General features: G+C 38.6%; 1 protein-coding gene across 3 annotated transcripts in view; it reads right to left on the reverse strand.

The window, feature by feature from the left end:
• Positions 1-8,163: 8,163 nt before the first annotated feature.
• Positions 8,164-27,438, reverse strand: part of LOC129725610 (DNA-binding protein D-ETS-4) — a 45,494-nt gene continuing 26,219 nt past the window's right edge. The window contains exons 1-5 of one of the 3 annotated variants that reach the window (XM_055681638.1): positions 22,950-23,080; positions 21,330-22,182; positions 21,108-21,268; positions 20,459-20,624; positions 8,164-10,242 (exon numbers count right to left, since the gene is read on the reverse strand). In XM_055681638.1, coding sequence (XP_055537613.1) covers positions 9,845-10,242; positions 20,459-20,624; positions 21,108-21,268; positions 21,330-22,182; positions 22,950-22,985 — 1,614 coding nt within the window. In that variant the 5' untranslated portion in view covers positions 22,986-23,080 and the 3' untranslated portion in view covers positions 8,164-9,844. Of the gene's footprint in view, positions 10,243-20,458; positions 20,625-21,107; positions 21,269-21,329; positions 22,183-22,276; positions 22,357-22,949; positions 23,081-27,438 lie in introns of those variants that run through there. The other 2 variants (XM_055681639.1, XM_055681637.1) reach the window with 2 other exon arrangements.

Consider the following 27,438-nt stretch of genomic DNA (forward strand, 5'->3'; position numbering starts at 1 on the left):
TTAAATCTTCAATTCATTTGTTTGGTTGTCCTAAAAAGGACAGTTTGTTGTTGAAAATAAAAACCGGATATGACGCTGATTGCATCTTTGTGTTACGCCGATAGCGGGCGTTATGGTGAACTTGCGTATGACGAAGGTATCGTATTACTTGTTTTATTGAATGGGAGAGAGAGAAATATTGTAATATTTTGTAAACATTTAATTCAAACAATATTACCAAATCGTAGTCAGGCACTCTGATAACAAAGTTAAGCCAGCGGAAGTTTTGATTGCCAAAATCCAGAATGCTTGTGTAGTTGCCAAAATAAGGCAGAGCTTCACAGTGCGTCTTGAACTGTCCTACAGATCAGACGTTTTTTCGGTTGCTTGTGAACTGGTCTTTGACTGCCTATAGCTTCAAAGTTTGTGTTTTGTCAGTGTGTCTTTTAAAGATTACCTGAAAGTTATTTCCCATCAGTCTTTCTCAAGACTACCTAATTTTGAATTTAACATTTGTTTTAACTTTTTTTCGTATCACCCGAAATGGCTGGACGGAAAAAGAAACCGCGCGTCGCTGCGGGGAGGAAAAGAGAGGCATCTCTTTCTGACACATCGAGTGTCTGTAGTGACAATCCTTTTGATATTTTGCCTGAGCAAGAAGCTGGTGAAATGGAAGTTATTAATAATGAAACTATACAAAATATAAAATCTTTAAAAAAGGAGAAAGTTCCACCTATTGTGGTAACTATTTCTTCTGAATTTAATATATTCAAAAAGGAACTTTCAACGTTTGTTTCTGACGTTAAAGTTACCTATCAGATTGGCCGTAGAGGTAAATGCCGCCTATTAGCCGACTCAATAAAGGGTCGTGATCGTCTTGTTCAGTATTTAACTGACAAGATGTACAAATTTTTTACATACGACACCAAGAACGCCAAGCCGTTCAAGGTTGTCTTGAAAGGTCTCACCAACGATCAAACCGTTGATGAGATCAAACTTACTTTAACAGAATTACTTGGCATAGCCCCTACCCAAGTAATTCTAATGAAACAAAAATCACGAGGCGAAAACAGTCAGAGAACTGGAATTTCCCTTGTTAATTATTTTATTCATTTTAACCGCAATGAGGTTAACAACTTAAAATTTTTTGAAAAGGCACATGCTTTGTATAATGTGCGTGTAAAGTGGGAAATTTATAGGAAGTATGGCGGAGGTGAAAAGCATATCACCCAATGCCGTACTTGCCAACGTTATGGCCATGGTTCCAAATTCTGTAACATGGACCAAAAATGTCTTAATTGTGGAGACTCTTCTCACAAAAAGGACACATGTCCTGTGAAAGAGAGTAAAAATTTTCGCTGTGCGAATTGTAACGGCAACCATATGTCAAATTTTTATCAATGCCCAGTCCGTTTAGCAATTGTTAAGGCAAGGCAAGGTAAACAAAATTCAATTTCTCAATTAAAACCAACTTCAAAACAAAATTCTCCAAGCGTACCAGTGACGCATAGTTTACCTACTCCTTTGCATACCCGTTTAACTTATGTTGGTAGTTCGAAAATGACCGTTAATATAGGTAAGCAAAACACGCTAGAAAATAATTGTACACCTATTACTCCAGCTAATATTGCTGCCGAAAATATTTTTTCTAATGTCAACTGCCTGGGGCCTATTACGGCAGGTAAACTTTCTTTTTTGCAACAGGCAATGTTCGATTTTATGAACGCCATGTTGCAGGCAAAATCAATGTTTGAAGCCATTCAAATAGGCACAAATTTTACTATTCAAATTGTTTCTAATTTAAAATTTAGCAATGATTTTAAATAAAACAATTAAAATATTAAATTGGAATGCTCGCTCATTGAAGGCCAATGAGAATGAGCTTTTTAATTTTTTAACAGTAAATAATGTGTATATTGCAATTATTACTGAAACATTTTTGAAACCTAACATAAAATTAAAATATGATCCCAATTACGTGGTTCATAGATGTGATAGGATTCAGGGTTCCGGCGGTGGAGTTGCAATTGTTATTCATCGCCGAATCAAACATCGTGCTCTTCCCCATCTTGAGACGAAAGTTATTGAAACTTTGGGAATTGAAGTTCAAACTGAACTTGGGATTTTATTTATTGCCGCAGCATATTTACCATTTCAATGCACACGCGAGCTCAAAAATTATTTTAAAGGTGATTTACAAAAACTCACCAGAAATCGTTCGAAATTTTTCATAATCGGCGATTTTAACGCTAAACATCGTTCATGGAATAATTCTCAAAGTAATTCCAATGGCAAAATTTTATTCAATGATTGTTCTTCAGGATACTATTCTATTTTGTCTCCGAATAGTCCTACATGCTTTTCTTCTGTAAGAAACCCTTCAACAATTGATTTGGTGCTAACAGATCAAAGTCATGTATGTAGTGATTTGATCACACATGCTGACTTTGATTCTGACCATCTTCCAATAACTTTTTCTTTATCACATGAATCAGTTTTAAACCCTATGAGCTCTGTTTTTAATTATAACAAGGCTAATTGGGAAAGATACAAAACTCATATTGAGAGAAATTTCAATAATGAGCTTGATTTGCAAAACGAAGTGAATATTGATTCCGCTTTGGAAGCAATAAAATGTGCGATTGTTGATGCCAGGAATTATTCTGTTCCAAAGGCTCAAGTGAAATTTGATTCACCAATAATTGACGAAAATCTTCAACTTCTAATTCGTTTGAAAAATGTCCGCAGACGTCAATATCAACGTACTCGTGACCCTGTTTTTAAAACTATTTATAAAGATTTACAGAAAGAGATTAAACATAGATTTACTCTTCTGAGAAATCAAAATTTTGAGACTAAAGTTGAAAAATTGAAACCATATTCAAAACCATTTTGGAAGCTGTCGAAGATTCTTAAGAAACCTTCAAAGCCTATTCCAGTTTTAAAAGATGGTGAACGTTTTCTTGTATCCAATGAACAAAAGGCTCAAAGACTTGCTCAGCAGTTTGAGAGTGTTCATAACTCAAATTTGAATTTTGTGAGTCCAATTGAAAATGAAGTCACATGCAATTTGATTTAATTTCTTCCCAGAATTTTTTACCTGCAGAAATAATTGAAACTAACTTGAATGAGATTAAATCAATTATTGAAAATTTCAAAAATATTAAAGCACTTGGTGACGATGGAATCTTTAATATATTAATCAAACATCTCCCTGAGAGCACAATGGAATTTTTAGTAAAAATTTTCAATTGCTGCTTCAAAATTGCATATTTTCCCAAATCATGGAAAAATGCAAAAATTACTCCAATTTTAAAATCGGATAAGAACCCAGCAGAAGTTTCAAGTTATCGACCAATCAGTTGGCTTTCTTCAATAAGTAAACTGTTTGAGAGAATTATTCTTAACAGAATGATGTCACACATCAACGAAAATTCAATTTTTGCAAATGAACAGTTTGGATTTCGCCATGGGCATTCCACAAGTCATCAATTGCTCCGAGTTACTAATATGATACGAGCTAACAAATCTGAAGGTTATTCCACTGGAGCTGCTCTTTTAGATATAGAAAAAGCATTCGACAGTGTTTGGCATAAAGGTTTGATTGCGAAATTGCAAACTTTTAATTTTCCAATTTTCCTAATCAAAATTTTAAAAATTATAATTATAATAAAATTTAATTAAAAATTATAATTATCTGCAGGTTGTCTATCAGAATTCCAAATCTGATAGATTTCCTGTCAGAGCAGGTGTACCTCAAGGTTCAGTCTTGGGTCCAGTCCTGTACAACATATTCACTTCAGATCTTCCTGATTTGCCTCCAGGATGCACAAAGTCATTGTTCTGCGATGACACAAGCATTTCCGTAAAAGGAAAAAGTCTTCGTGTCATATGCAGTCGATTGCAGAAAAGTTTAGATATTTTTTTTTCAAATATACGAGATGTTTATATCCTCTCATTAACAGGAATTCTAAACTTTGTTCAAAGAACAAACTTTTGATTTACAAACAAATTTTTAGACCAGCAATGCTTTATGCTGTACCGATCTGGTCAAGTTGCTGTTCAACAAGGAAGAAAACGCTCCAAAGGATTCAGAATAAAATTCTGAAAATGATTTTGGTGCTAACAGATCAAAGTCTGGAAACACACGTGGCAGACTTAAGTGCCAGCAGTGCGGCCTGACTGTCTGAAAAGATTCCGATTCTCGCATATCTATTAGGGTGGGGAATCGTTATATGTAAAAAACGAAACTTGCTAGCAGAAAGCCAGAACCAAGTTTTTATTGTTCTATTTGGGACCCCAAACAATCCTGAATTTATCGGAAGTCGATTGGTTTTGTCTCCGCTTGGCGCATTGCATTTCAAATTTATAAGATTTGTATAAAAAAACTAAATTTTTTGCATTTTCCATTCTAAAGAGCTCAAAATGGCTCAAACCATAGGATTCATGACTTCAAATGGTAGGTTTTTTGATGCTTCACAACTTGGCCAAAGACACTAAAGAGCTAAGGTGTCCCAAAAGAATACTGCAGCTGTTCATAGTTAATTATGTCGAAATGTATATTGCAAATCATGTTTTCTGCCAACACTGGCAGTGTACCGGCGCCAGTCAGATTTCCATCAGAAGTAACCTCTATATCTATAGTTGCGCTTCAGACATATCGTAGCACAGATCTATATTGCGTACACCTCTACTTGAACGACGGTTGGCCACTTTCCTAAAGAGATAGTGGACTGTATACCTGGTCTGTAGATCCCTGATACAGCCTGGGACCCGGTTTTTGATAAGAAGAATCGGATAGATGCCCGATTGAAGATTAGGCCCTCCATTGTTCCACACCGAACGATCTGTCAATCACCCTATATGGAACATCTATGTTGGGTTTTGCTTCCATCCAGTCTGAGACTGTTGTTACTTAAGGTGTTAGCTTGAACTCCTTCAGGAGTGCAGCAAGCTCTGCCTCCTTCTTCACATGCAGATGTAGAAGTAGTAGAAGTGGCGTCCATGGCTGTAGTCGGCCTTGTGCGCAGGGCACTGGTAACTGAAAGACAGGCCAGTCGTTAAACTTTAGTAAATTTTCCCTGGGCTGTAGTTTCATTTACCTAAGGCCACCATACTAGGGCTGCGTGGGTTATACGTGGCCGAGCAATAGTGATGTAAGACCAGAGTGCTAATTGTGGTTTTAACCCTCATGTCTTGCCGAAAAGTGTACTGCAAGCCCATATCACTGAAGTAGCCTTCCTGATAGCGTAATCTAGCTGAGCAGTCCAATTCAGCTTTTTATCCAAAATGATTCCAGGGTATTTAGTCTCGTTGCTAAAACACAGTCTTTCCCCCTTCAATACTGGAGGAGTGATTGAATGCACCCTTCGCTTGGTGGAGGGTACAATGACTGTTTTTGTGGGGTTGATGTTCAGCCCTTCTTCTAAGCACCACTGGGAGGTGGTGTTTAGAGCCGTTTGTATTCGACTAGAAAGAGTTGCATTACATTTCGGTATAACCAATGGCTTCGCAGACCAGCTGCGATAGCTTAAAGAAAAGAGCGTTTACCAGCAGTGACCATAGCAGTGGAGAGAGAACTCCTCCCTAAGGATACACTTTTACTGCCTCAACTGTGACAGATGTATCTCCCAATGCAGCTGTGATCTTCCAATTCGAAGGCATTGCTTGAATCTAGCTCAAAAAGCACAGACCGCTGTTTCTTTATATTTCAGTGTTTTCTCGATCTTCGTCACTAGGGAATGCAAAGCGGTTTCTGTAGATTTGCCCTCTTGATAGGCATATTGATGCTTATGCAAGGGACAATTATTTAGAAATTCGCTGTCCCGCGGAGGCTAGCTACTCCATGCACAACACGGCTGTTTCTATAAAGAGGTAAACGGATCAGGAAACAAACTTGCCAACTTCTGTCATATGCAAAGACAGGGAAAGGAACTGTTAACCGTTGAGACACTGGTGGCCATGCGATGGAAACAACATTTCGAGGTGTTGCTGAACGGCGCAGAGGATAGAGCTGTCGTCAGAAACATGAAAGAAATTAAGCTGGATGGAAAAGCTGTGGATCCGCAAAGCTTGGAAGAGGCTAGGAAAACTTGTAAAAAAACACAAAGCAGCTGGAAAGGACGGCTTACCAGCTGAACTTTTATAAGCCGGGAGTTAGCATCTGTTGCGTGCAATCCATCGGCTTATCCTGAATGTTTGGTCCAAAGACAAACTACCACCGACTCAATTCTAAATTCTACTTTAAAGATTCTCTCACGCATATTATTTCATACACTGAGATCGTTGCAGATAGCCTTTGTCGGAGAGTACCAGTGCGGTTTCCGGGAAGGGCGATCTACAACGGACCAAATGTTTACCATGCGTCAAATCCCTGACAAGTTCAAAAAAGTAAACTTGCAGAATCATCGTCTGTTTGAAGACTTCGAAGCGGCATACGATTCAGTTAAGCGCACCGAATTATGGCAGATCATGCTTTAACACGGTTCCCCAACAAAACTAATTAAGCTGATTCGTGTCACCCTTGACGGTTTCTCATCATCCGTCAAGATAGCAGGCGTATTTTCGGACCCGTTCGTGACGTTAAACAGTCTGCAAAGATTCTGAGATGAAGAATGCGTGGGTTGCAACTGGCAAAATTTCCAACGTACGTTCACTTCAAATACTTCGAAGTCGGCCATTTGTGGCTTCAATGCCGTTTCACCTTAATACATCAGTCTTGGAATGTTTAAGTCCTAAATCATTCCACATTTGAATGTTATTCGGACAACAATCTGAAGTAGAAGCGTAAACCTTCAACCCTTCTTCAGTTCTCTCCACCTCGCGTCCTCTGGATGATATCTAACAGAACAGGCTTGAGGAATCCATCCGGTATCGAGTTGGCTGTAAAAATATAGGCGACCACTTGTTTCCATCGGCTGCATACTCCAACCAGCATAAATACTAGACCATAGATTGCTCTCTCTTCTTGCCCGGGGATAGAATCCTTTCCGAAGTTTTTTTTTTGGTATTGCAACAGTAATAAAGACTTCGGTAAATTGACATTTCATCCAGTACTGTTCCACAGTCTTTTTCAGCAGCTGACATACAACGAACTTTTTTCTCCAGCAGATCAAATACTTCCGTCAGAACTCAACAGTCAAAATGAAGATTTTGCAGATATAGATGGGTGCGAATAGAGAAACGGATGTTTCTTCGTATCTCGAATAAATTTATAACCCTTTGCCCCACAAATCTAATTTCAAAACTCTCTGTGATAGAACAGTCGTACCACATTTGTAAAACATCACCACGTAACAGACGGACTCGTTCTAAGTTAAAAGGGTATATCTCTGGGATTTTTTCGTCAAACGCCTCATAGTCTGTCGAAGAAATTGCACAATTTAATGTTGTTTTTCGTTTCGTTGTCGAAGAGTATGAGTTGTTGTGACCAGTCTGAGAAAATAAAAGTAACAATTAAAAATGGTCATTCTTTTAGTTCTGAGTGATATCGATTAGGTACCTTTTAGTTTCAAGTATGCTTGTACCGATGCTTCTGTTCGACCTACTAGAAACTGGACGTTTTAGAAAATGCTGAAAATGATGAAATAACCTGCGAACTTTTTACTGAGGAGCTTGGAAACTTCGGTATAGCTCCAGGTACAGTAAACAATGCATCGTTCAGTGCTGCGTACTCGTTGTGAAGCTGTGTGTAGAAACCAAAATGAGTGAGCGAATTCCAATTATTAATTTGTTTACTTACGCTACGAAACCATGAATTTTCCTGCACTTTCTGATGCGGTGACCACTTACAAAAATCTATCCATTTTTGTCTTAACACGGTATTCTTTGGAAAACGAAAAACTCATGGTACTGGAGACCTTGACTGGTTTATTTTCACAAAACGACATGGTACATTTCATCTTCCATTGACTTTTTTAACCGCTCCTATATTTATATCAACAATTACTTTCATCTCATCACTCTTATTTGCCGAATTTACCGTCAAATTTTACAATTTTTCAAAGTAAAAGTATAAAAAGTAATTGATTTGATGGATAACTATAAAAAACGATCGGAAAACAACGACCAAACAAATGGGAACACGATTCACTTTACTTCAACTTTTTTCCGTAAACCAAGAGAGAAGCCCACACAAGGCAGAGGATTTCTTTCATCACCTTCAACATAACCTACAAGACTGGCGTTGTTTGGTTAGACCCTTTATTTAACGTAATTTAAAAGCTTATACATCTCTTAGCAATGTGAAACAGTATTCTAATCATAAGTATTTAGTTTAATATCTAAGATTTTATAAGAACGAAATGAACTGCACAACTTCAAGCAGTAGATATGAAACTCGGCAACATTTTTAATGTTATCGATGTGAAATAGTAGGTTACAACGAAAGCTGAAAAGAATTATCGAATATCTTTAAGGCACTTAGATCACAATTGGTTAATGGTTTTTGGAGTGCTTACAGCTACGTTTTTTTAAAATCTTGCAATCGATTTTGTTTTGATTCACCATCTAATACATACCCTGCCACCGTTTTTTAAAGACTACATTATTGTTCACATAATACATTAGGTAAAGGAAAAAATTGTAAAACCATAGTACAATCTTAACGCTTAGGCTACTAAACAGTTAATGAGTGTTTTTGTTTGTGGGATTCTAACGTTCGAAAAGTCTTCGCTGAGAAAGTGAGCTCTGGTTTCTCATCGAAGACTTTTTTCCTACGGATTTACTTACATAAACGAAAATAAATACAAGAACAAAGAAACTCTTCCGGTCGATCCGCATTCTGCAGCGGTGCGATCGACGCGTAAAGTGCGATATATTGCAACGATAGCCTAATAATGTCGTATGTACAATCTTAACAATTCTAGCATTTGTCTTAAATTCTAGTTTAAATACAATAAAAGAAATCGATGTATTCTATCCGGAAAAAATATCATCTTAATTGTATCGTTCATAGAACTTACAATAAAAATATATCATAGATATATGGGACCAAAATTACCGGTGTCTAATCTGCGGCCACTCGCTTACCACCTGCTGATGAGGTTCTGGAGAACCGTTGCAGTTAGATCACGCGGTAAGAAATACAGCAAAAAAACTTCAAAAGTTCAGATCTCTATGTTATATTCGATTCCGTTTGCTGAACGTGCTGAAACCTGTAACCACACTTCGATCTGAGCGTCGTTCTTAGTTTGCTTCTTAGGAAAGCGTCCTCGTTACCCGGAAGAAATTACCTTCTGCCAAGTAAGCTAAGCTAAGCTTGATTCTTAGTGTAACTGGGTTCAGCCGTTCTGCCGCCTGTGAACATAACGTTCGAGATTCCTGGCGTTAGAGATTCAAGCCTGTTGACTAGTTTTCGTCATACTAACGAACTTGACAAACAAGGCCTCGCAAGCTGCTGTAAACCTGCGGCTGCGTGTGAGTTGTAAATCACATCATTTTAAGAATATTATCATCCGCGGGACAAGTTAATACCACTTGCCGCCGGGCGGAGCTTGGTACGATAATACAAAAGAGTGATTTCTGGGTACTTATGACTTACATTACTACCGAAAACACTGGCACACGGAAATCTTGATTGTTTCGTGGAAAATAAACGAGCGATCGCAAGCCAAGTTCGAAGCCGAATGTTTATCTTCGGCTTCCGACCGGGGCGTGAGTCCGAAAACTTTCTACAGAACAGAGATTTTCTTCGCAAACATTACCTTTCACTCAGTCGCGCAATCAGACCGTTGGTAAATAACTTAAAATAGCTTAACGTAAACAAACAAACAGACGCGATCGTTCTGCGCGGTACCTGCGCGTTTCTTCTCTTGCACACGATACGATACAAACACCCTTCCAATCCCTTGGAGTCCCGAAGCGCTTACAGTGAGTACGGATGGCAGAACTGATAGACCAACCGCTGGGAACGTTCGGTTTTCTGCATGATTCCCTTTTTGTAGTACTGTCGAATCGATCGTGATAGTTTGTCGTAGTTCATGGCCGGCCTATTCTTGCGGCGGCCCCACAGACGCGCCACGCGAACCGAATCTTCAATCTTGAATACGCCCTTGCTGCGATCGATCCAACGGATTGCGCTCTGGTGCTGATCGGGTGCTGCGAGCAGCTCCTTCAGGAACTGCCACAGATGGATGTGGGATCCACCCTGGCGGGGTTTACTCGAGCCGCTGCCAGACGGACCGGCGGCATTTGACGGGGTCGCTGCGGGGGGCATCGCGCCACCCGGTGGGGTACTTTCGAGTGGCATGTCTTCGTCGTCGTCTGCAAGGAGAGAGAGAAAATATGATTGCCATTAGAATTATTACCAAAAAACAAGCAACAAGGTGTAAATTCCACCAGAGTGCCGCTATCAGTTCCCACGAAACAACCTTACATAATGGCTAGTTCTTGTCGGAAAGTCCGTCAGGCCGGAAATCAATGTCCGATAAGTAGAGCAAGCATCACGATAGAAGTGTAACATCTGCTGTCGCATGGACTTCCCGCGAAGACAAATTAGTAAAGTGCGCTAGATACCTTTGTTCTAGCGCACTTCTAGATTACCAATCGGTTCGCGAAATCTTTAGTTGTACTTCTTTAGTCTAATGAAAAATTTGTTCCTGATAAGTGCTATCAAAACCAGGAAAAATGAAAAAAAATGTACAGAGGAAAACATCTGATGATGACATCTGCTACGTGACACGAACAACGATAGTGACATTTATTGTGGCCTTGTCATACTATGTTCTGATTGATTGATGATTGAGGTCTGTTCCTAGTAACTGTTTTCTTGCATCGTATATTCTAAACCTTTTCTTTAGTACTTCGTGTTTTTGTTATGTTTTTCAATATAGTTTGGTTGTCATTTATCAACGATTCAAGTTCATCACTAGTTAATTTACCAATTTTTATCGACAGAAGATTACTTTCTTATAATTTATTTGAACTTTTGAGCTTTATACACAGTCACAGCAATATTAGCTTTTTATCAGATGCCTATTTAAATCTAATACTGAGTTTAATTGATTTTTTTTCAAATTCTCATCAAGGTGAAGCATATTCAAATATCTCTTTTGAGCTGTGTTGAGTTGCGGCGTCAATTGGCATTCCTAATTTCAAACTGTTCCCCTTTCTTTGATTCTTGGTGCATTTACTGCTCTAAGATTAAAGAATAATATCATTTCGTTCGGAAATGTTTTAATTTGGAATAAAATTTTACTGTTATTTCGTGTATCGCACAATTTTCCCATCACCTTTCTAACCTTTCTTCCCCATCACAGCAGACATTGGAATATACAAACGGTTTGAGTTCCTTAACGATTTGTTGTTATTGTTTTACTCGCTCGAGTGCTACTACTACGCACCCACCGAAACTATAACTCTCGGTAATCACATACAAAAACTAGCATGCAAAAATTTGGTTTTTATTGTCTATACAATCACAACATTCACTGCAAAAGGATGATTTACTGGAAAGTGAATCGACTAGCAGCAAGCGGAGCTGCGGTAAGTTGCAGCGCAGCAGGCGGTGATTTCAAAAATAATATTTTTGCATGTTTTTAGCAGCAACACCCGCTCAGTCGATTGCAGCCTTCCATAGCGGACAGACCAACAAAGGAGAGTGAAAAGCACTGTCAGGATCTCGTGTCTTCGCTTTCAGCCGTTTTAAAGCGAAGCCTTGGTGCTACATCCCGATTCGGAGCTTGACCTGCTGTTTATTTATACACAGACTTTGCAGCCGACTGTTTAGTGTACAGGACAATTGCGGGGCTAGCGCTACGACCTACTGACACTAATAGTCTCTTCCAAGCCGAGACTCGAACCTACGACGACGACTGGCTTGTTGGCAATTTTTTTTCAATTTTTCCAATTTCTTGGTAAATTTTCGAGGGTCAAAAAATCACAACTTTGAGCGCTTCATGGCACTCCTAAGTTATGACCGATTGAGCTAAAATTTTGCACGGGTCATTTTTCGGGCCAATAAACAAACCGTACATGGTAGGTGTGTATTTGTGTATGTATGTGTGTAGATGTGTATGTGTGTAGATGTGTATTTGTGTATGTGTGTGTGTTTAATGTTGGTTAATATACAAATGTTTTTCATATCACAAATCGTGTAATTTCAAGAAAATCGCGCAATTTCGAGAGAATCGCGTAAAAAAATCGGGTAAAATAAAATCACGTAAAAAAAGTCGCGTAAAAACAGAATTCAGTGTAGTGTATCTAGCTGTACAAAAGATTTTTTGGTTGTGACAAACATAACTACAATAATGACGTTGTTCCTAAGAGTGTGCGTTTTATACCTGTTTACCCTACTCTGATTTGCCTAGAATTTTTTTTTATTTTGCTAATACACATCTCTAAAACTCTTTTGAAATTGGACACTTTTAATGATGCAATTTAAGAAAATTAGCCAAGGAATTCAGAAAATAAATAATTTTTGACCGGAAGTTACACTGCTCGACAACAGCGAAAGAATGCTGCCCTAAGGCTCAAAATATTTACCCAAGAAAGATTATAGCTATTTAACCATTCCTGTGAAATTAGGCGCCTCTTGCCATTGTCAAATCGCGTCAACTTACGTCAAAGTGTCGCATAATCGTTGCCCGCCGGTTTGGTTCACAGGAACGGTTAAATAAAACTATAATCTTTTTTTTTCCAGTTTGAGCTTTAGGCCACTCCTGTGTTGACGATTTTTTCAATTATTTTATTTCACCACAGATTGCATAAAAATATTATATTGGAGATATCTGGAACATTATTATTTATCAAGTATAAAACAATAATTGAAAAGATATCCTATGAAAAAAGTAAAATAATCTTTGGGAACAAACTCCAATTCATTTAAATCTCAGGCTTTTTTCTAAACAAAATCAAAAAAACTTCACCGAGACTAAAAAAATTTAAGTTGTTTACTGATAATGCTGTCTCTGGTGTAAAAATGATCAAGAGGTGAGTACGCTTTGTTGGGAAATTATACACTTATTTCAAGAGAAAATTTCGTCAAAAAACTAAAAAAAATTTCTTTGCAATGTTTAAGTTAGAACTTACCAATTTCAAATTAATAAAATCAACTATTTCGTCTATAGATATCCAAGCGACTGGCAACACTTCCGTCAAAAAACTTTAATTTTTCGAAATCGTTGACTAATTTACTTCAAATTACATCATTCAAAATTCAGAAAAGATGAATATAGATGCTGAAATGAATATAGGAACTGATCTTATATTCATTTCAGCATATATATTCATCTCATCGCTCCTGTTTGTCGAATTAACCGTCAAATTTTACTATTTTTCTTGAAAGCAAACCAAACCTTCTGGATTTAAATTTAGAGTTTTTTTTTAAATGAGCTTTTTATTTCAAAAAAAAAATTTTTTTTCTAGTGTGTATAGTGTTTCCAAAGAGACAAAATTAATATCTATAACTATGCCGAAGACGTTACACCAATCTACCAAATCGTCTCGGTCCACAATACCTTTTCTACATAGGGAGCATGCATAAATGACGTAGTTTTTTTAGGGTTTGTTGACTCCTCCTCCATCGTAGCATTTCGTCACAAAATCAGACCCCCCTCTAGATAAAAACGTAGCTTTATAACACCCCCCATCCCCCACGGAATTTTTTTAGGGCAAATTTTATTATTAAAAACATACATTGTATCCTAAATGAACAAGAAAAGACAAGAAAGTTTTGAAAGTCACCCTAAACAGACAAACAATTAGACAAAACAAAACAATTAGAACAAATCCCATTTTTTCATAGTTTCGTATTTGCTACGTAGCTTGGCTTGATCCCCTAGGCTCCCCCTCGTCACATTTCGTCACAAATCTGCAAACCCCCATTTCTCCCCCTCGAATGCTACGTCATTCATGAATGTTCCCATAGCATTTTTACATAGCATCAAAAACGAGTCATGAATAAAAAACCAACAGCACAAAATTGCACCTTTTCCCATAGAACCTACTATGAAAAGTTTTTATCAAATCAAATGTGATTTTTCGTGGAATTGCTCAGAAATAGAAATTCTGAACGACACAGTAAACTTAACTTTAATTCATGAAAATGTTGTAACTCAAGTTTTGCTTATAATACTACCAAATGTGTTTTTCTTGAAATTTTTTTCTCAAAACCACGATGAAAATTCTACTAACTTTCTATGCTAAATACGTTTTCCTTTGAAAAATGCCTCAAAAAACGGCCGAAACGTCGGATAATTTTACTAGATGGTCGTGTATTTTTTTTAGAAAAAAACTGAGAAAACCAAAAGACGAAAAACATCCGCTGTAAATAACAGAAGTTTGAAATTCATGACACTGCGTGGAAAAAACACACATGTGAAGTTGTTGGGTAATACATGGTGCTTGCAGACAAATAATCAAATTTACGAACAATTTCTACGATCGTATGAAAAAGCATATGTTTACAAAACACGTCGATATGGAATAAATATTAGTGCGTAATAGATAATACTAAATTAGGCACGTACAAATGGAACCATATCAGAACAACACAAAACCTGCCCGCGAAAACCAGTCCACTCCGAATGGTTGCGCAACCGCGATGAATTAAAGTTTATTTCGTAAGCAGAATGAGTTCGAAGAACGCCAAATGACTTCCAATTTAAATCCTATTCCCATCGATTATCGTGCTTATTCAACTTTGGGGTAAAGCCTATTATTTTAATATTTACCTTTGGACTACAAACTGAATCATCCGATGATGTTTCATAAAAAAGTGTCTACGAGAAAAAAGTCAAACCGACATTACACTGCAGCAAAAAAAAGAATCCTTGCAAAAACATCGGGATCGGGAACCGTGCAAAGTGAAAGGCGCATTGTCTCTCCCATGTTATTCCCACTGCGATTCCCCTAGTCACATGTACACAACGGATTGAACCAGACAGTAAACCCACACACACGGTTCAGTGGTACAGTTGAGCAAAACACCAAATATTTAAATCGCTCACTGCACACCGCAAACAGTACACAGCCAGGCAGGGTAGGGTGGGGTAGGGTAGGGCAGGGCAGGGCAGGAGTAACAACAACAAAGCCAACAAAGTATAATTATTGTAATCAAAGTAAAAGGTGATCTTGTGGGGTGTTTTTTCTCCCTCTCTTTCTTCGTCTTCTTGCCCATGTTGACGAATACGACGCCGTTTCAGTGCACTCGAGGTATGCACACAACGATTGGACCCTACTAGCTAGGGCTAGCTGGGGACAAACGAAGGTGGAAGACTTGTTGTTTTTTTTTTTTTTTTTTTTAAGGGGGGATTTGTTAGTAGCTTAAGTATTTATGATAAATATTAGTAAATAATGAGTATGTGTGTCCAATCACAAATGGTGACTTCTCAACACTGTTAGAAATTTGTAATTTTAATTGTTAGGATTTGTTTGCTTTCGCAATTAGGACTTATCATTCGTAGGGATTTAAACCTACTTGTCAGAAAAGGGGAAGTAAACTTACAACTAACTTAATTGCTAACTTATTGGCTATAAAGAGAGCTTATCGTAGCAATTGAGGATTGCAACGATTTTTGTCGAAAATTGTTAATAATTTTATTTGACATAGCTTCTAATGGTTCAACACCAGTAAGTCTATGTAATTCGAGTGTACCAAACCAAGGAGGACGCTTCAAAATCATTTTCAGAATTTTATTCTGAATCCTTTGAAGCGTTTTCTTCCTTGTTGAACAGCAACTTGACCAGATCGGTACAGCATAAAGCATTGCTGGTCTAAAAATTTGTTTGTAAATCAAAAGTTTGTTCTTTAAACAAAGTTTAGAATTCCTGTTAATGAGAGGATATAAACATCTCGTATATTTGATGCACTTGGCTTGTATACTCTCAATGTGCTCTTTGAAAATAAGTTTTTTATCATAAATTAGTCCCAAGTATTTAACCTTGTCGGACCAACTTAAAATAACCCCATTCATCTTGACAACGTGATTATTGTTTGGCTTGAGGAAAGAAGCCCTAGGCTTATGCGGAAAAATTATCATTTGAGTTTTAGAAGCATTGGGAGAGATTTTCCACTTTTGCAAGTAGGAAGAAAAAATATCTAAACTTTTCTGCAATCGACTGCATATGACACGAAGACTTTTTCCTTTTACGGAAATGCTTGTGTCATCGCAGAACAATGACTTTGTGCATCCTGGAGGCAAATCAGGAAGATCTGAAGTGAATATGTTGTACAGGACTGGACCCAAGACTGAACCTTGAGGCACACCTGCTCTGACAGGAAATCTATCAGATTTTGAATTCTGATAGACAACCTGCAGAGTTCGATCAGTAAGATAATTTTTTAAAATTTTGATTAGGAAAATTGGAAAATTAAAAGTTTGCAATTTCGCAATCAAACCTTTATGCCAAACACTGTCGAATGCTTTTTCTATGTCTAAAAGAGCAGCTCCAGTGGAATAACCTTCAGATTTGTTAGCTCGTATCATATTAGTAACTCTGAGCAATTGATGAGTTGTGGAATGCCCATGGCGAAATCCAAACTGTTCATTTGCAAAAATTGAATTTTCGTTGATGTGTGACATCATTCTGTTAAGAATAACTCTCTCAAACAGTTTACTTATTGAAGAAAGCAAACTGATTGGTCGATAACTTGAAACTTCAGCTGGGTTCTTATCCGGTTTTAAAATGGGAGTAATTTTTGCATTTTTCCATAATTTGGGAAAATATGCAATTTTGAAGCAGCAATTGAAAATTTTCACTAAAAAATCCATTGTGCTCTCAGGGAGATGTTTGATTAGTATATTAAAGATTCCATCGTCACCAGGTGCTTTCATATTTTTGAAATTTTTAATAATTGATTTAATCTCATTCAAGTTAGTTTCAATTATTTCTGCAGGTAAAAAATTCTGGGAAGAAATTAAATCAAATTGACGTGTGACTTCATTTTCAATTGGACTCACAAAATTCAAATTTGAGTTATGAACACTCTCAAACTGCTGAGCAAGTCTTTGAGCCTTTTGTTCATTGGATACAAGAAAACGTTCACCATCTTTTAAAACTGGAATAGGCTTTGAAGGTTTCTTAAGAATCTTCGACAGCTTCCAAAATGGTTTTGAATATGGTTTCAATTTTTCAACTTTAGTCTCAAAATTTTGATTTCTCAGAAGAGTAAATCTATGTTTAATCTCTTTCTGTAAATCTTTATAAATAGTTTTGAAAACAGGGTCACGAGAACGTTGATATTGACGTCTGCGGACATTTTTCAAACGAATTAGAAGTTGAAGATTTTCGTCAATTATTGGTGAATCAAATTTCACTTGAGCCTTTGGAACAGAATAATTCCTGGCATCAACAATTGCACATTTTAATGCTTCCAAAGCGGAATCAATATTCACTTCGTTTTGCAAATCAAGCTCATTATTGAAATTTCTCTCAATATAATTTTTTTATCTTTCCCAGTTAGCCTTGTTATAATTAAAAACAGAGCTCATAGGGTTTAAAACTGATTCATGTGATAAAGAAAAAGTTATTGGAAGATGGTCAGAATCAAAGTCAGCATGTGTGATCAAATCACTACATACATGACTTTGATCTGTCAGCACCAAATCAATTGTTGAAGGGTTTCTTACAGAAGAAAAGCATGTAGGACTATTCGGAGACAAAATAGAATAGTATCCTGAAGAACAATCATTGAATAAAATTTTGCCATTGGAATTACTTTGAGAATTATTCCATGAACGATGTTTAGCGTTAAAATCGCCGATTATGAAAAATTTCGAACGATTTCTGGTGAGTTTTTGTAAATCACCTTTAAAATAATTTTTGAGCTCGCGTGTGCATTGAAATGGTAAATATGCTGCGGCAATAAATAAAATCCCAAGTTCAGTTTGAACTTCAATTCCCAAAGTTTCAATAACTTTCGTCTCAAGATGGGGAAGAGCACGATGTTTGATTCGGCGATGAATAACAATTGCAACTCCACCGCCAGAACCCTGAATCCTATCATATCTATGAACCACGTAATTGGGATCATATTTTAATTTTATGTTAGGTTTCAAAAATGTTTCAGTAATAATTGCAATATGCACATTATTTACTGTTAAAAAATTAAAAAGCTCATTCTCATTGGCCTTCAATGAGCGAGCATTCCAATTTAATATTTTAATTGTTTTATTTAAAGTCATTGCTAAATTTTAAATTAGAAACAATTTTAATTGTAAAATTTGTGCCTATTTGAATGGCTTCAAACATTGATTTTGCCTGCAACATGGCGTTCATAAGATCGAACATTGCCTGTTGCAAAAAAGAAAGTTTACCTGCCGTAATAGGCCCCAGGCAGTTGACATTAGAAAAAATATTTTCGGCAGCAATATTAGCTGGAGTAATAGGTGTACAATTATTTTCTAGCGTGTTTTGCTTACCCATATTAACGGTCATTTTCGAACTACCAACACTAGGCGGTATAATGTTCGAACTTCCTGTAACCTGTGCATAAGTTAAACGGGTATGCAAAGGAGTAGGTAAACTATGCGTCACTGGTACGCTTGAAGAATTTTGTTTTGAAGTTGGTTTTAATTGAGAAATTGAATTTTGTTTACCTTGCCTTGCCTTAACAATTGCTAAACGGACTGGGCATTGATAAAAATTTGACATATGGTTGCCGTTACAATTCGCACAGCGAAAATTTTTACTCTCTTTCACAGGACATGTGTCCTTTTTGTGAGAAGAGTCTCCACAATTAAGACATTTTTGGTCCATGTTACAGAATTTGGAACCATGGCCATAACGTTGGCAAGTACGGCATTGGGTGATATGCTTTTCACCTCCGCCATACTTCCTATAAGTTTCCCACTTTACACGCACATTATACAAAGCATGTGCTTTTTCAAAAAATTTTAAGTTGTTAACCTCATTGCGGTTAAAATGAATTAAATAATTAACAAGGGAAATTCCAGTTCTCTGACTGTTTTCGCCTCGTGATTTTTGTTTCATTAGAATTACTTGGGTAGGGGCTATGCCAAGTAATTCTGTTAAAGTAAGTTTGATCTCATCAACGGTTTGATCGTTGGTGAGACCTTTCAAGACAACCTTGAACGGCTTGGCGTTCTTGGTGTCATATGTAAAAAATTTGTACATCTTGTCAGTTAAATACTGAACAAGACGATCACGACCCTTTACTGAGTCGGCTAATAAGCGGCATTCACCTCTACGGCCAATTTGATAGGTAACTTTAACGTCAGAAACAAACGTTGAAAGTTCCTTTTTGAATATATTAAATTCAGAAGAAATAGTTACCACAATAGGTGGAACTTTCTCCTTTTTTAAAGATTTTATATTTTGTATAGTTTCATTATTGGTAACTTCCATTTCACCAGCTTCTTGCTCAGGCAAAATATCAAAAGGATTGTCACTACAGACACTCGAAGTGTCAGAAAGAGATGCCTCTCTTTTCCTCCCCGCAGCGATGCGAGGTTTCTTTTTCCGTCCAGCCATTTCAGGTGATACGAAAAAAGTTAAAACAAATGTTAAATTCAAAAGTAGGTAGTCTTGAGAAAGACTGATGGGAAATAACTTTCAGGTAGTCTTTAAAAGACACACTGACAAAACACAAACTTTGAAGCTATAGGCAGTCAAAGACCAGTCCACAAGCAACCGAAAAAAACGTCTGATCTGTAGGACAGTTCAAGACGCACTGAAGACTTGTTGTTATTAAATACATATCGCTACCCCTGGCGGACCGTGCGGGCAGAAGAGGTCGAGCCGGGGTGTCCGGCGGTCGACTGTCCGGTGGTGGAGAGAAAGCCCCAAACGACCTCGACGAAGAGAAAAGCGATTTTGGTGCAGCGATAAAGGCACACCTCAAGGACGTTTAGTTGCAAGTGGGAAAGGGGGCTTAGGGTAGGTATTTAAGGCCGGTTGATGTTTTTGCAGCGTGCGCGATTTGGATGTAAGCGAAATTTCTTCTTTCTTTGTGTGCCCTGCTTGTGTGTTTGTGTAAACCACAGTGGGAGAGCATGAGTAGTGGATGAATTTTAAGTCCTACCACGCGATCAGTCCCAATCGCGAAACTGGTTGTGCGGTTTCGAAGGATTGAACAATTCGTGGCAATATAACGAATGGAAAGATTATGATAATTTGCTTTTCTTTTTCTCTCTTCGCACCGCGCTTTGCGTTGCCTCTGGACGGGCGGGCGTTCGGCCGAGGCTGGGCTCGAGAGTGGCTGTTTCGGCTAGACAAGATAAGGCATTCAAACAATTATCAAATTCATACCGTGTTTACATTTTTGGTGCGTGGAGCAAGCGAATGATTGCGCTTGCGCTTGGAATGAATGATCTAACAACTCTGCCTGTGCTGTTGTGAGAATCGAATAACTCATCAATAAACCGATTGAGTGGCCGACTCGGGACTGGCAATTTATACCCAGCAGAAATATAACAGGTTTTGCCGTTTAGTGGACGAATGTGCGAATATTAACCGAACTCAACCAAGCTCGCAAAGAGAAAGCTGTACTAAAGCTGCTTAACTATGACGTACTCACCGTCGCTATTGTCCCCACTGAGCGATTCCGTATCGAAAGAGTTCGAATCCTTGGTTGAGGAATTGGCAACCTCCGATGCTATATTACCCAGCGGCACACCGGGAACGATCGTCGAGCGGTAGATCTGCTTCCATAGCTCGAGATGTCCGTGCAGTTTGTCACCTCCCTGTAATGTAATACAATGATTTGTGGTCAGTTTCTTCGATCCGTCCATGTCTTCGATAATTGTGGTGAGTTAGTGTGGTTTTGCGCCCCACAATTCCGACACACTATCATTTGAATGGAATGCAGCAATAAACAAACATGTTTATCGCAGTGTTACGAGTGGCGAACATAAGGAGCGAACGGAACGTGAAAAAAAATATAGACAGGCGAATGAAAAAGCATAATTTTATATACAATCGGTGAAAGTGAAAACCACACTCGGTACTCGCCGATCGTTCGCTGCCGAAGCGATCGTGTTCGAGCAAGCGGGCACGCGATAAAACGGGTACACCGATGCCCCGTTGGATGGATGTGGAAAGACGGTGGTCGGAGAGTGTGGGATGGATAATTTGAGCATGACGTCAGGGTTAAGCAAGCCTTATGAAATCGCGGCCTTGCCATCATCGTCATCATGATCATGATTATCATCGCCGTGTTGGCCTACCTGCGGAATGCGCCGTACGAATTCGTCCATTGAAAGCCGCGCCAGCTGTTCACCGCTCTCGGGAAAGATTACTCCGATGTTGGCCGGCGGGGCCAGATTGTACTTGGTCATCGCTAGCTCCAGCCACTGTTTGACCTGGCCGGTTGACCACTGACGAGGATCTGTTGGCAGAAAATTCAAAGTTAAATTAAACATTCAATTCGATCACCTCAAGGTACTAACCTGGCGAAATGCCAAGAACGTTGCAAGTTGCCTGAATGCCATCCTGCACCTCCTGCAGGGCAAGTTCAAAGACCGAGCCGATGTCGGCACGTGTCGTGAGACCGCCGATCAGCGACTCCAGCTCAACCGGTTTCAGATTGTGCTTACGCTGAAAGCTGGTATCCTGGAGGTGCTCGCGCAATATCTGGAACTCCTGCTTTATTGGCAGCAGTTCTTCCTCCGGCTGCCTCGGTGAGCCCAGCAGGGAATCAATATCGATGGACGGTTCGGCGTCGAATTCCGTTTTGATCTCACTGCAGTGCACCGGAGAAGGTGCCCCGTTTGAGTCCGGCGGTGATGGAGGCAGCGAGCAGAACTCCTGCTTAATGGTAACAAAATTACCGGAGGACACTGTTTGCGGAATGCTGAGACTCTGGAAATCCTGAATGGAGGGCGTTGGGGACGGTGGAAAAACCGCGTACCTCTCCTGGGGTGGACTGAGCAAAGTACTTGTGTAGTACTGATATTGGGGTCCAGCCTGCAACTGTTCCAGCAGGGCAGATTTCAGCGATGATTCCTCCAGGCTCTCGGTCCAAGACGTTGGTTTCTCCTGTTTCATTTGTTGCAGCGTTTCCTGCATCGAAGCTGGGACATCGTGGAAAATTGTTGCCGGTATGTATTCAAGCGATTCGTTGACTTCGGATTGAACCACTGTTTCCTGCTGCTGCTGAAGAAGCTGTTGACGCTGCTGCTGGGACTGTGGACTCAAAGGCACTTCACCATCACTCTGTGTCAACAGCGAAAGATCAAACAACTCCGCGTATGAGGCAAAGAAGTCTGATGTGTAATCACCGGCCGGAACGGTCTGTGGAGTCTGAAAAGACAAAAAGATTCCATTAGTAACTTTAAAACACCGCGAAAATCACAAAAGCGTCGATTCCAGCCAACTTCCACCCAGCGATGCTTACAGGTAAACCAATCACGCGCGAAACTACGTTCTATGTCTTCCGCAACATATCAATGACTGACGACCGGTTCTAATCTCATTCAGATAGCTTTTAGCACCAACAACACCATAGAAACTAGTTCCCCTTCGGAACCCCCTCGCACTGGTGTTGGTGTTCTGTGTCTATCGAGTTAGAATTCCTGTCCATGTATTATTCTACTCCCTAGAGCCCCCAAAGATCCCACATTGCTCCCGCCGCGTTGTCGTCATGCAAACCCCACGCCAGCGAATTAATTCAAACCATTGTTCTCGCGAATAGCGTAGACGATGACGACTTTGAATAGCTCACACCCCGCTCAACTCGCACCCGCTCGACCCGAATGGCCGAAAACCGAACGACCATTTAGCAGTCATCTTGCGCGTGCGGAACGGCACAAAAAACAACAACAGCGACGGCTTCAAGCCGGGGAAAATCCAACCCGCGAGTAACGTAACCACTTAGACCAGTAAGGTTCACTACACATCGATCCGATCATAACCGATCAATAGAAATAGAATCCACCTGAATGTGATTCAACGTCGAGCGCACTCGAGCGTCATCAGATGAAACACGCATCAATTGAGGCGATTGTTCTCTGTCCCGCGAAACGCGGCTGAGAATTCGTGGAAATTCACGTCAGTGCACTCTTAAGTACCTGCAACAATAGCTGCTCACTGGCTCGCGACAGCATACTGCAAGTGCGTAACGAATCTAGAACCCGCTGATTTCTTCCGCGAAAGTAACAATTTCCGTGCAATCACTGCTGACCGGCTGGGAAGCGTTTGTCTAACTGGCAGAACAGTTTCCCCGAACAGGCTTCTTTATTGATGACAGCAGGCGACTCAGGGCAGGCTGATAAGACCGAGCGAACACAATTTCCAGTTCCAGCTAGTCGGAGGCAAACGGTGCAAAGATAGACACATGAGATTTCGGCAACTTCCTATCGGGTGGCTGTTTAGTACGGTGATAATTAGCGGTGACAACGGTGATCAAAGGTGGCAGGGGTTAGAAGAAATTGTTTCAGCAATCAATGGCTTGGCTAGCTTTTGCGGAAGGTTCGAAAAAAAAAACAAGGTCAAAAAAATAGAGTTTCATGACAATACATGCTGCTAAATGCTATCGGGAAAGTGGATTTCTGCGCGGAATATTTGCAAAATGGAGGACTGTGCTGCCAACCGAGATTGCTGGTTTCGATTGGCAGGACATGAGATCCCATACATGCTGATAGTTGATGTTATTCAATATATCATTCATCGTTTCTAGGTTATTTCGTTTTATTGAATTGCTTATAGCGACATTAAATAGTTTGTTGATTACAGCAATCAAATTACATTTAACCAGCGTGAATTTATTTTCATTTTTTCATTAATTTAATATTAATTAGCAGTACAAGTTGAATTCTTCATTTCAATTCTGTCATCCTTTGAATTTTCTGAAGGCTTTATGCACTTCCGTGTTGGCTATAAGTGCCAAAATTCACAGGAACGGTTAAAGAGTTATAATATTTTTTTCCAGTCTGAGTTCAAGGGAATTTTTATTTTGCCTCTGTCGACCAGTTATCAACTCATGTTTGACCTAGAATTCAAACAGAAAATAATTGAAAGATTGTACCATTCCGCTCGGAAGCGCGTAAAGTCTTCAGAGACTTGAGACTTTTTTCCCGTATGTAAACGTGAAAAAAAAACGAACTCGGCGAGCAGTTATTCTGGGGCCTAAGTTTAGATACATTTTTGAACTCGCTGGGGGCACCAAAATCATTGGAATGATTAGAAAACTATAATCTGTTGAATTTTTCCATTTTGAGCTCTAGGACAAAATCTTGGTTAACTCTTTTTTTTAAGTTCTATGATTGTGACACTTTTCACGTGACTTATTTTGTTTTGATTTCGATTATGATTTATTCTTGCTTTTAATCAATTTTAAAATTTGTTGTTCTATTCCATTCACAGTTCTTTTTTGTCAAGCGATAAAATTGAAAAACAAAATTAAATAAAAGAAAATTGTAAGAGGTGGGCGTAAAAAGTTAATGGCGAATTTTTCAATTTATAATTTTCAACATGATGACGCAGTTTTTCTACGCGATTTATCAAATTCAGAGGACTCAGCCTCAGTTTAATTTTATGCCTTTTTTCAAGTGTGTCCATGTTCGAGAGTCTGCATCGGTTTTCGTATTTGGAAATAAACTAGAGGATTACGCCAAGAGAGGTGACGCGGGGCCTGCCGGATAAATCTTCATGATCTACAGGATTTCAGACAATACAAACGATCTCAAAAATTGGTCTCATCAGCGCCCAATACACGGACTTCAAGCTGTATGAATCATTGGAGCCTTTCGCAACTTTCGATATGAAACCGAAAAGTTGTCAATTGGCCTTGGCAATTATCGATGTGTAGTGGTTGTTGAATAACAGTATTTGATCCAGTACGACTCATAAGTCATTCATTTTCTCAGCTTTTCGGTGTGAAGTCTCAACACAATAATCTAATAAAATCGTTTTTTTTGTGCGATGCAACGTCATAACGGAGCATTTTGGTACGTTAACGATCAGTTTGTTGCGAGAGAACCAGCCCCTTAAACAGATTCAGCTGGACTTGCAAAGAATGGCAGTGTTCAATTGAACGAATCGCCAAACATATTTTCAAGTCATCGGCGTAAATCAGTTTGCAATCCATAGCAATTTTGAGCAGCGCGTTGAAAAATAGCGTTAACATCAACGGGCCTAAGTTGCTGCCTTGGGGCACACCGGTTAAATTGCAGAAACTCAAGGATAAACAGGAATCAACTTTAACGCGGAGTTCAAGACCAGTCAGGTAGGACCTAATGCACGGTACTAGCCTCGAAGAAGATCCAAGAAAAGACGAATTAACTAGTGAAGTCCAACAAATTCGAGGTAACAGATCTTTTAGTGCTGATCATTAGAGATGGAGCTTTTTGACTGGCTACGAATCACATCACTGACGATAATTTCGAATAACTTTGACGCTGCAGATAAGCCTGCTATACCTCAAAAATTTCTTACGTTTCTGCTGTCATCAGCTTTGAACATGGGAAACCACAACGATTGCTTTCAAACTGCAGAGACAACACCATCGTTGAGCGAGCGGGTGAAAATGGCTGCGAGTGGTACTATAAAATCAACAGCACAAAGACAGGACATAACTGCCGGTAACGAACTAATGATGCCTTGGAGATGTGAAAACTTTTTGACGTACAATTACGTCTTACGACAACATATATAGGGTTACTTATTGAAAACTCGAAAACTTCGAGAGCATCACGAAAATTGTTCTCTTGCAAATATTTAAAACTCAGTCAGTTTCTAACCGATTTTTGTCATTCTTATACCAATCGATTGGAAAATCATTTATGCCCTCGATCAAATGCAGAAAATTGTAGTTTGATTATTCGAAATAAAAAATTTAAAATTGTCAAGCCTTGTTGAAACTTTGATATCGACCTATGATTGGTCGTTCAATGCTTGTTTTTTCTAACACGGTCGACAGAATATCAGAGCTAGTTAACCAAGAATGGGCCTGTTTGGTCTATATAAGAATCTGCTTCTGCTCAAACCAATCAATTTACTGGTGAATGGCCATTAGGACGATCCTTACTAAGTAGTAGCGGGTAGCAGTAGTAGTGACTGAGGCAACGGATAGCAGTAGCGGCATATCCGATCACTGTCGCAAGAGGTCGATTTACTGCGAACTGGATCGACCAGCAGCGAGCAGAACAGCAGCAGGCGGCGATTTCAAACATCTCGCTGCCTTACATAATGGTCGGACCAATAAAATAACGTCACATATTCAATTGAAGTAGTAAAAATGAGTTTTCCATATCCGAATACTACAAGTAATCGTGGATTTACTATCAAGAAACAAAGTACTATTCACGGCTAAGAACTGTAAGCAACATAGAAAGAAAATAAGAGTAATGTTATAAAACGAGTAACGTTTATGTTTCGTTCAAAACATGTACGACTCATGATTCAAAGTGTCGTGGAAACCGGGTTTTAAAATTTAAAACTTCCTTATCTCATTGCACAATGGCTAAGAAACCGAATTTGGGGGAAAATTTTGATCTAGAGCTCGATAGCAAAATTGTAGAGAAAAACTTTCTTCCACAAAGTTGTTATATATGATAAAGCGCTTATTGAAAAATTTTCAAAAATTAGAGTGATCCAACTTTTCGATGAAATCAGAAGTCTAACTTTTTCATCTTTGTGGATAGAAGAAAAAGTTCTACAATGTTATAGGTCCGTTTTTTAAGCAACTTTATTGAAAAAAAGTTTTACTCTCTCTTTCAAAATAATCGATTTAGATGAAAAACACATTTTTTGCTTTAAATGTTATTTCAATTTTCTCGTCCAAACAGTTTCGAAGGACCTCAAGGGGTTTTTAATTTGCAATGCTTACATCAGGAATATTTCAATTTTACTCAAAGTTATTGACGATTCTTTCCGACAAAAATGCGTTTTTCATTTGTTTGTCGTTCTTTTTTGAGCAAACATCCAAAATATCTTTTGGTTTCAATTTGAAAAGTACATTCGACTTTATATTTAGTGAATTTTTTTTTATTTTTGCATTCCAAACCACAAAAACTCGATTTCACGATTTATTTCTCAGAACTAGAAATAATGACATTGAATTTGGTCTATAATGAACAAAAATAGATCAACTAGTTCAAAAGTAATGTAGCAATAAAATAAATAGAATAAAGCCGTAGTTTTGGTCACCCTATTTCGGAGCCCCAACTATCCAACAAAAAAAAAACGGGTTTAATTATTTTCGACGAAGATCAATTCCTGCAATTCTGGGCACAATTGAAGCATTTTGAGTGACCAGTAGATTTATTTTCCCCTGAAGATGTCGTTGATCAGTGACGAAACGTTGGACAGTAAAAAACAGTAAAGTCGTTCTTCTTTTTTGAGACTGGTCATAGATCTATCGCTCAAATAAAAATTAATTTCAATTATTATATTATATTATATATATTTATCTCGATAGCGTTTTTGCGAACCTTCTCAAGGCAAATATAAATGCAATATCAATATGATTTGTACTGCCCATCCTTCAGCATAGTTAAGAGAGTCTAATGCTTGTCAATGCGAAACTACGGAATGTTGGTGACAACATTATCTAGAGCC

Source organism: Wyeomyia smithii, chromosome 2, assembly GCF_029784165.1.
Source record: "Wyeomyia smithii strain HCP4-BCI-WySm-NY-G18 chromosome 2, ASM2978416v1, whole genome shotgun sequence".
In the NCBI taxonomy this organism is placed as follows: Eukaryota; Metazoa; Arthropoda; class Insecta; order Diptera; family Culicidae; genus Wyeomyia; species Wyeomyia smithii.